Here is a 10,152-nt window from a genome sequence, read left to right as displayed (position 1 = left end):
GCGTTGCCCCCTTCCTCTGAGGCGCTGCATGGAGGGGGAGGAAGGCGGTGGTTTTGTGATGGAGCCCCTTGATTCACATAATCGCATAGCGCGATATAAGTACCGCGCTGCCTTCTGTACGCACGGAACCGTAATGACTCGGTTGTATGTAATCGCTGTCTAGTGCTGATGTGGTTTCGTTACTTCAAGAATTAATGTGATGGTTCCTTTGTTTAGATCAGCCCGGGTTCTCTGGGGTCTGTGGAAATGAGTAGCACCATACAGGGAGTCTGTTGCTCGGTCTGCAGACGGCTTTGTTGCAATTACTGCTGTGTATTCTTACAGTAATTTCATTCTGACAGATTCCTTATATAACAACTCCCTTTCTATTAATTTTTGTGGAGTGCTTTCATTCAGATGAAAGCTTATCAGGTGATCGCTTTGCAGTATGCACTTTTTCCTTCCAACTATAACTTTTGTTATCTTACTTTCCTGTAGGTGGATTGGAATTCTTGCTCTTTACACAGTTCATAAGGGGCAGTTTAACTGTCCGGGGGGAGGATTACTGCACAGCTACTTGCTTGTCCTCCTCGTTCTCCTGGCTTCTATAATATGTGCATTATCTGCTCTTGTATACATCAGTATGCAAGGTAAATAGTTAATATTTTGTATTTATCTAGTAGGATTGTAATATCAATTTTTTTTAGTCTGGAGTTGACACTAAAAAAACAATGCAGAAAAATTCAAGTGCTGTAATGGTAGTCAAACTTGAGAAACTGTCTGTCAGCATTAATGTATTTGCTTTAATGGTATTACCTCTGTTAGTCAGGAATCTAAAATAATAAATGGACAGAATAGCTTGGTGCAGCTAACGGTGATATTTTCATTGCCATCAGAGCATCTTGAAAACTTCCTCTACATTCACTGTTAATACATGACCTTGAATGGAACACCGCTCAACCTCTCTGACAGGAATTTAGGGGAATTTATCCAAAATCAATTTCTCATCTGAAGTATCATGTTAGCTTTGCCTTGCATAGGCAGATTTAGTCATACCTTGTGAAAGTTCATTAGCTGCAGTGGATTGCTTGGGAGAAAAAACACATAGGAATATGATCCATATAAATGTCGTAGTAAAACTAACACAGTAAGTGCTGTGAAATAGAACAGGACTTGCAGCTTGAAGTTAATGGCTAAACAGAAGTAAGGACCCCAATGCAACTTCTAGTCATTTGTAGAAACACTTCATTTCGGGTTAAAAAATAGTAGGAAAGCTTTTTTCCTGGTGAGGCACCTCATTGTCCAAGTAATGCTAGGAAGATTAATTTGAAATATGTGTGGGGTCTTTGGATTAATAGATGAGACCCCACAATTTGTAATATAGTGGTTCTCTCAACACACTGTAAATAAAAGAGTATTTAAATTATTTAAGTGGAAAGAAGCATAAAGAGTGCATGAAGAGAAAGTATGACAGAGCAAAGATGTAGATGATAATCCTGGCCTTGAATCTAACCACTGGTTTTCCTAGTTTCCAGAGGAGGGAAAGGAAGATTAGCCAAGTTATGCTATTTATATCAAAGTTGAGGAGGTGAGAGATGTAACTGTAAATAGCAGAGAGAAAAGAGCCTCGTTCGGTATAAAAGTACAGCTACAAGGCCATTGTAACTGAGAAGTGGAAGAATTCTGAGGCTGGATTTCCAAGAAAATTAGTGGTGAGATGTCTTGGACTGTGGTTATAACGTGTGGGTTTGGGAGCAATGGTTCTTGCACCACTCCTTACACTGTACTGGTGTGGGCGTTAGTGATGCCAGTGGTGAACCTGACTGGAGAACTCATATTCTGGGTTGTGGTGCTGGGAAAGGGAAGAAGTTGTTTTCAGGAACCACAGTTCCATCTGATTGTGTCTGTGTAAGCAACCATGCTGCTGCAGTGCAGGCTACAACCCAGGAATGGGAATAAGCGACCACTGGATCAAGGGCTTTTTAAACAGCTTTGTCACTGGATGTGAACCACAGCTTTGCAATTGGAAAATAGTTTCCAAAGTTGTTTTTGTTCTGCAGTGTTTTAAGCCTTTACAAATCATCCTGCATACATCTGAGCACACACCACCACGTCATTACCCTGCGATCAACAAACTGGTTTAAGGAGCTGAGCTGGCCAAAAATTACTCCCTTTTTTATTGCCTAAGAGTGCTAAAAGGAAGAGGTTATTAGTAAGTTAACGATACAGAAAATAGTCTAAGAAGTATTTGTCCTGGTAATGGTCCTACTTTTGTTCTCTTAAATAAAAATGTGAATGAATTTATTATTTAGTGACTCAGTAAACAGAACTTCATTGTAGCCCAGCAAAGTAGCATCTAAAAATGAAATATTCAGCCAACTAAAAGCTAAACAGAATAATAATAAAAGCAGGCACCAAAAGTCATAAGGAACTGTAGGTGAGCCAACGCTCCAGTAGGCCGCTTTGGCTTATGCTGAGCGCAGCACTACTGCCTCAAGTTCACTGCAGAACTGTCTCTGAATAGAAAGTGATTTTGGGTATTAGTAGAGTAGATTCTAAGAATCGCGGCTATAAACTCGTTGTTTTTCTCTTCTCAGCTTCAGTGATAGCTTTCCATTAGTATGAAAATACTTTATAATTTCAATTAAGTTTCTTACTTTCTGTAAAGCTCAGAAAGTTCATATATCCAGGTAGGATTTTATGTACTTAAGATGCATTCATAAACAGTTCTTGTTTTAAATTCTCCCCATAATTTCAGGAACAATTTCTAATCCAGGCCCAAGAAAATCACTTCCCAAGCTACTTTATACTCGCCTACTTCTCTATTTGCCTGAATTCATCTGGGCTGTTGTAGGAGCTGTATGGGTGTCAGACAGCAGTGTGCGCTGTGAGAAGACTGTGATAAATGTCATCATTGGGACAGTTATTGCAAGGTAAAGGTGCCTCCCCCCAGATCTAAGCTTGATAGTGTACGTGAAATGGAAAATACTGCTTATGTGGTTTTTGCATGTGTTTATTGAAGGCTTTTCCAGCAGTTGGAGACTTTGATATTTCTTACAAATTATTGTGGTTTGTCATAGAAGGTTTTTCATTGTGAAAGGAGAAGAATTTTTAAGTCTAGACAGTTAGAATGAGTGGGTATCCTTCCCTAAACAAGCTTGAGCTACTTGCCTTGAGAGAGCAAGTGCTAGGGTGAGGGAAAGGAGGTGAAGATCAGAAAGGGTAGGAGGGATAGATGGGAATGTAGAAAACTGGATAAATGTGAAGAGGGTAGTAACTAGATCACTTAACTAGTAGTGAAAAGTGGAGCCTTCACACCTCTGGGTTGCTATTTCCAAAGCACAGGGCAGTGATTTTGAGTTTGGTGCCCTGTGTGAAACGAGCTGACAGCCTTGTTCTTGTGCCTGCTGGATTGAAAGCCCGGTAACAAAACATGCACTGTTAAGACAGTAACAGATGGTGTTCATACAGTATTTCATACCTAACTTTGTTTTCTGTCTGTCAAGATCTATAGTTGTGGGTTTTTTTGCATACTTGTCAGAAGTATCTGGTTTCACGGTCTTTTTATCCCACTTCCTTCTGTTTTGCAGCTGGGTTATCATCATCTTTACCATCATTGGAGTTGTAATCGTCTTTGATCCACTTGGGGGGAAAAAGACGTTTTACCTCACCGATACTGTAAATCGGAACCTGGAAAGCAGTCAGTCAGGGCAATTGCTGTATAATGTGAAGAACACTGCCACCAGAGTCTGGGAAAAAAGAATCAGGTTACTGTGTTGTTGTATTGTACAAGACGATGACCATCGAGTGGCTTTTACAAGTATCGCAGAGCTTTTCCGCACCTACTTTTCAGTAAGATGGAAAGCTTTTTTTTATGTTCTGACTATGAATTTGCAGACATTGCAACACACATGTACCTTTGTTCAGCCAGAGGTCCTTGCTACCCTGTGCCTTGAAATCAGGTTTTGAATATGCCAATTTCAAAATTAAAGGTGATTCTCATACAAGGTATACAACACTGATTTTTCCCTCCCTTTAACAAAGGTTTCTCTCCCTTCACAAGCGTGAAGGGCTGTGAGAAAACAGTATTCGTTCTCCTTAGGTGAGTATCTAGTCAGGAGAACAAGGGTGAATTTCTTTTCCTCAATATGTGAAGATTGAGGCATTTTTCCTACTGACGATGAGTAAGGAGTCATACCTGTAGCAAAGAATTGGTCTACTTTCTGACTATTAAAAAAATGAGCCCCACAGCATGTTAAGGCAGTCTTCCCATTCTGAGCCACTTCTGAGCACATACCAGACTAGAGTGTGCACGTGCAGGAAGTTGCTTTTTGGAAACAGAGAGCATCTGCCAAATCAGAGTCTGCATAGTGTTGATTGAGCTCAAATTTATGTCACCTACTGCTTGGGCAGTCATAGTTCAGTGTTAACTTTGAAATCTGTTCATGATTTCAAGACTAGTAGTTCTTGTTTATTAAGCGGTACTTGGGCATGCTGATTTATAGCTACAGCCTGCTCAGTGGTTTATAGGGTAAAGGGTGTAAGTCATATGGAGAGATGACTGCCCCAGATGAATAAGCCTTCTCCTGTGTAAAATCTTTCTTAGTTGTTCTCAGTATAGAGGACTTTTCACATAGAGCTTTTCACATAGTGGTGTAGAACAGTGATCGATAATATCTGGATCATTATTTGCTATATGGTTGAGCGGGTCCTCTGTTGGGTGTTTTGTTAAGTGATGAAATTCATGTGTAGAATTGTCACCGGTCTTATTGAAGAAAACATTCAATATGTACAAAAGGGGTTGGGAGGTTAGATGCTGCTGTGACCTGTTTCTCCAATGCACATTGTCTCTGAGTGAAATGTATTTATATAAACTGAAAAAATACAATTCCATGTGCATTTTCTTATGAGATAGTTTTGCCATGTTGAGGTGTGGGATGGTTTTAAGTGCTCTTTCACTTCTTTGTACAGGACACTGATCTGGTGCCAAGTGACATAGCAGCTGGTTTGACTCTGCTCCATCAAGAGCAAGATAAAATGGAAAGTTGCCCAAAAGAGCCTGAAGAAGTCCTGTGTCATTCTCCATCATCTCTTGTGGTAAGATAGGGTTGTTGCAGCCTCTGGTGCAATTACTCTAGGAGATGGTGCCAGATCAAATTGAAATGCAGTTCTTTGTGCAAGGGTGCTTTGTTTTGGGTTTTTTTAACAAAATTCAACACTACTATAAAAATTCACAACTATTTGAATTACTAATAAATGCCATGAAAACATCTTGATGAGTTTGCAGTCAAAACATTTGTCTGCTTTTGCATAAGTAGAACTTACACGAATGGGGAATTAAGTGCAAAAAGGAACCATTTAGGACATTTGATTATTGTTGAAGAGCTGGGAGAGAAAGGGAACAGAGAGAAAATTAATATTTAGTACTATTTGCATAGAACTGAAAAGCTAGTCTTTTAGTATTGTGGTCTGTTTAAATTATGTCTGCTGCGAATATCCAGACAAGGTAAGAAGCAAAAATAGCATCTTTTAAATGCTTGCAGATGATGGGTTACAGTTTGTTAATTGATTGTTGCTAGTCTTCTATGGTAAAATGCCTTTGTAAATGACTACCTTTCTTTGGTCTGTGTTTCACAGAAGTATGTAATTCTACTTCAACTAATGTGTTTCGATCAAATTCCTTTTGAATCTAGCCAATATGATGGGGTCGTGCTTTAAAAGTCCTTACCGGAGAGATCTGCTACAGTCTCTTTAGCCATTCCTTTGACATCCTTAAGCAACATATTTGGAGTGAATGTTGGTTTCAGTATTGAGCTTATCAGTGTATAAGTATTGGAAGAAACCAAGAATCTTGAAAAGCTCTTGTTAAATTGAGCTGTATAGCTATATAAATAAACACAGACTTTTTCCTGGAATATGAGTGGCTATTTTTAGTTCCTCTTAGACCTTGAGGTTTTCCTTTTGGATAGTGTGTTTTTTATCATGCTTTGTTTTTCACTAATCTGTGTTCAGGTTTTGTTCTGGGGCTGCCTCACACACCTTTCTTCCTCCCTCTCCTTCCTTTTCTTTCCCTGTGTCCTTTCAGGCAGATGATTTGGATATCGAGCTGGAGAATGCTGCTCACTATATGCTGTTTGCTGCAGCTGCTTATGGCTGGCCCTACTACATATACACCAACCCATTTACTGCACTTTGTAAGCTCAATGGTGACTGGTAGGTTCGATCAAGAGCTTAAAAACACATAGCTTCCTTTTATTTAACTAACATTAGCAGAAATAAAATAGTTTCAATAGCAGTATTTTTGTTGCATTAAATTATATCACTCTTGGGAGTACATGAGCTTGACTAGTAGAGTTATCTTTCACAAATTCAAACATCAAAGTAGAAACAAAATTCCAACATCTTTCCACCCTCAGAAACAGAATAGCTTTTGTTTCTTAAGAAAAGTTTGTGATTGAGATAAATAAAATTCATTTAGCAATATGACAAAGGAAGAATTGGAATTAAACCAAACATGTTTTAAAATGAGGCTTTTTAGAGCTACCTTTTGGGCACATATGTATGTATAGAAATAAAAGTGTCTCAACAGTTTTCCCTGCCTTAAAGGAATTAGCAAAAGTTACCTGTCCCTCCAGCCTCCATTTTATTCCCTTACCCCCTTTACTCAAAAAAATGTTTACAGTCAGTATTGAAGTATGCGTAATGCTGTGTAGGATTACTGTATATTTAAGTGACCACTGACATTTGTGACTGTAACCATGATTTTCTTAATTAGTAACATGAAATTATTTAACCTACTGAAATATAAATTACTTGGAGGGGAAAAAAATCGCATAATACAATGGATAAAACATGAGATAAGCCTGCTGTACAGAATTTGCTTTGAATTTCCTTTTTGCTTATTTGTATTTTCTGTCCTTGGCTTGTAGTCTTAAGAATTCTTTTCTACTGCATTGTTTGCTCTGCTGATAGTCCTGTAGCGATGATGTATTTGCCAGTCCTTGAACTGAAAATGTTCAAACCAGCTTTGGGGGCAGAGGTAACATCTTGTATCAGACTACTGGTACTACTGGGAAAAAAAAATTTAAAAAAAAAGAGCTTTTGATTACTGGCAGAAATCCTTCTGCAAATGTAACTGAGTTTGATTCCTTGAAAGGAAACCTAAAAAATTTGAACATGAAAGTTTTTCTCTTCTGTGTTTGTTAGTTGCGGAAATAGACCAACAGATTCTGATATAACTGGCAGTGATCGTCATAACTTTCACTTTGGATCCATCCTAAAAATAACAGGACTGCAGTACAGAGACTTCATTCATATCAGTTTTCATAACAAGGTAAACAATCTGGACAGGCATTCAGCAAAAAAACTTAGTGATTAATTCAGTGAAAGCAAGGGGTGAAGTTTCTACTTTGCCTTCAGCATTTGTAACTGCAAGATGCAAAGCCAAATGAAAACAGGCCCTGAAACATTCAGTTCTGATTTTTTTTTTTGCTAATTTAAAGGAACAGCCACAAAACCATTGACATAAATCTCTCAGTATTGCAAAAAAGGCACTTACAATAACTTGATAAGAAAATAATTCAGCTTCTTTCCATAATACAATAGAGAGCTCAATAAGAGAGTTTTCAGAAGGTGAGAACAAATGCTTACTCTTATAAAAAGTTGGTGTCTTTACCGATTACATTTTTCCCCTCCAGATCTATGAAATTCCATTTTTTGTTGCTTTGGATCACGAAAAAGAAGCTATTGTGGTTGCAGTGAGAGGAACCTTGTCTTTTGAGGTATCATCCATCTGATATAAATAATTAGCTTTATAGAAATAGGTGAACTCCTAGTATCTAGAGGAAATTGTGTTACGCTGGCACATGTAAAAATAACTCACTCACAGGTATGAGTCTTCCAGGCTTAAGTTGTAAGCCCTCCTGTCCTTGGATGGGTAATATTCCCTGTACTACTGGAAGAGAGTGTGGAGGGCGGGCAGTGGTAATTCCTTTTCACAGTGAGTGGAGGTGCATTCGTAATGTGTGTGTTTGCAGCTCGGAAATAGTTGCTGAAATCAGAATCGTGATTGCTCTATATATTGGCTTGGGTGGTGGTTTATGGTGGGTTGTGGTTTGTTGCTTACACACTTGGAAGTCAGCTTGTTGATGTCCCTGTGACAATGTTGAGTAGCAGAGTGCGACCCATGAGCCCTGAAGCCCTGCAGAGACGTCTGACAAAAGCTGTCTTGTTCACAGGACATTCTCACTGATCTGTCAGCAGATTGTGAAGACTTGACGCTGGAGGATGTTCTAGAGAATGGCTTTGTGCATAAGGTGTGTGCAGTCTCTAGCTGTTTATAAATCATCTCAGCAGTAAGAAAACTATAAATACCTGGGATCCTTTAGTTAAACAGAAGAGTATTCTCCTTGTAAGATGGATTGCACAAATTATTTCAGTGACTTGGTTGTTGCATCAAATACTGCTTCTGGAACTGCAAGGTAGAATTTGTAATCCTCTTGTCAGACTTTATGTCCTTATTAAATATTCCAAGAACTTTTTAACGATTACGTACAAGACCACTTGGTTATAACTAGACCTCTGTCGGGAGCATGTTAAAAGAGAAGACCAGCTTTGCAAAAAGAAAGTTGTTCTGTGATGGTGTTGTGTTTAAAGTATACGTACATCACACTTCAGATTAGATGTACCCTTCTCTTCTAACTTTAAATGCTCTCTTGTAGGGAATAACTCAAGCTGCAAATTACATCTATCGAAAGCTAATAAATGATGGAATTTTAAACCAGGCTTTCACAATTGTTCCAGTAAGTTACCTTCCAAATAATTTGGTTTGCCAGAAAAATTACACAAAGCTTTTTCTGTGTCGGTCTATGTTTCAGTCTTCTCTTTCTGTCTATAGGAATATAAACTTGTGATAGTTGGTCACAGTTTGGGTGGTGGAACAGCTTCTATATTGGCGATCATGCTCAGGAACTCTTTCCCAACATTAAGATGTTATGCCTTTTCTCCTCCAGGAGGACTTTTAAGGTAAATATGAGACTTCTGTTACTTGGTTTTGTGTCTAAGATGTAAAAATCTTCAAGGTAGTTGACAAATACGTTAGATGATAACTCTGGGCTTGACTATGTTAAGAGTTTGTTTCTTCACTACAATTGGATTTGCTCCATCTCGAGTTACAGTCGAGTTCTTGGGGGAATATTACAGAATGAAATATATGTAGTGAATTCTGTCAGATAGCACAATTAGAGTTTAAAATAAATGTTTCGGAAATAAAATGCTCACCTGACTAGTCTAGCTTGGTCTGTTTGACATCTACCATACCGTTATAATCAGCATTGAAATTACTCTGTCATCTGTAGCAAGTAGTTCTGAAAGCGTGCTGAAGAACTGACTGCCAATGCTGCTGCTGTTGCCACGTATTTGTATTTTTATTGAATGATAATGATCATCTTAAAACTAAAGTGTGCCTATCTCTTCAGTGTATCTAAAGGGTGTCTTTTTCTTTTTCTTAAGCAAATCACTTGCAGATTACACTAAGCACTTCATTATTTCAGTCATTGTTGGAAAGGACCTTGTTGCAAGGTGAGATGGAAATATTTTTAAATTGTTCTTTCAGGGATGTGTTAGATTGCAGAGAATAGGAGGCTTTTCTTTACTTTCTTCTATGTGTGTTTAAACAGGTTAAGTATGCCCAACATGGAGGATTTAAAGAGGAGAATAGTACGAATTGTGGCAAACTGCAACAGACCCAAGGTAACTAAATGCAGTTCCTGGTTGAAAGTCAGTGGAATTGTTAGCAGGGTTAAGCCCCAGCTTTAATGAAGTGACAATTGGTGTGTGTATTTTGATCTTAATGATGAGAGTTACAATTGTGTTTTTGTAGTTGTTTAACCTCAGCCGGCAACTGAGCACCACCCAGCCGCTCACTCGCTCCCTCCGCCCCGGTGGGATGGGGGAGAGAATCAGAAGAGCAAAAGTGAGAAAACTCGTGGGTTGAGATAAAGACAGTTTAATAATTGAAATAAAATTAAGTAAAATAATAATAATAGAAGAATATACAAAATAAGTGATGCACAATGCAATTACTCACCACCCACTGACCGATGCCCAGCCAGTCCCCGAGCAGCGGTCACCACCCCCCGGCCAACTCCCCCCAGTTTCTGTACTGAGCATGAC

At 38.7% G+C, this 10,152-nt stretch overlaps 1 protein-coding gene across 1 annotated transcript in view; it reads left to right on the top strand.

Annotated features, from left to right (window-relative positions):
• DAGLB (diacylglycerol lipase beta) overlaps positions 1–10,152 on the top strand; it is a 17,781-nt gene that overhangs the window by 2,053 nt on the left and 5,576 nt on the right. Inside the window, exons 5-16 of the mRNA XM_009281668.1 lie at positions 478–629; positions 2,738–2,912; positions 3,570–3,831; positions 4,951–5,076; positions 6,065–6,192; positions 7,186–7,312; positions 7,677–7,760; positions 8,217–8,294; positions 8,700–8,780; positions 8,876–9,003; positions 9,490–9,558; positions 9,657–9,729. Of these exons, the coding sequence (XP_009279943.1) occupies positions 478–629; positions 2,738–2,912; positions 3,570–3,831; positions 4,951–5,076; positions 6,065–6,192; positions 7,186–7,312; positions 7,677–7,760; positions 8,217–8,294; positions 8,700–8,780; positions 8,876–9,003; positions 9,490–9,558; positions 9,657–9,729 (1,483 nt within the window). The remainder of the gene's footprint in view (positions 1–477; positions 630–2,737; positions 2,913–3,569; positions 3,832–4,950; positions 5,077–6,064; positions 6,193–7,185; positions 7,313–7,676; positions 7,761–8,216; positions 8,295–8,699; positions 8,781–8,875; positions 9,004–9,489; positions 9,559–9,656; positions 9,730–10,152) is intronic.

Source organism: Aptenodytes forsteri, unplaced genomic scaffold, assembly GCF_000699145.1.
Source record: "Aptenodytes forsteri isolate BGI_AS27 unplaced genomic scaffold, ASM69914v1 Scaffold84, whole genome shotgun sequence".
NCBI classification, from domain to species: Eukaryota; Metazoa; Chordata; class Aves; order Sphenisciformes; family Spheniscidae; genus Aptenodytes; species Aptenodytes forsteri.
This window is presented reverse-complemented; position numbering and strand designations above follow the sequence as displayed.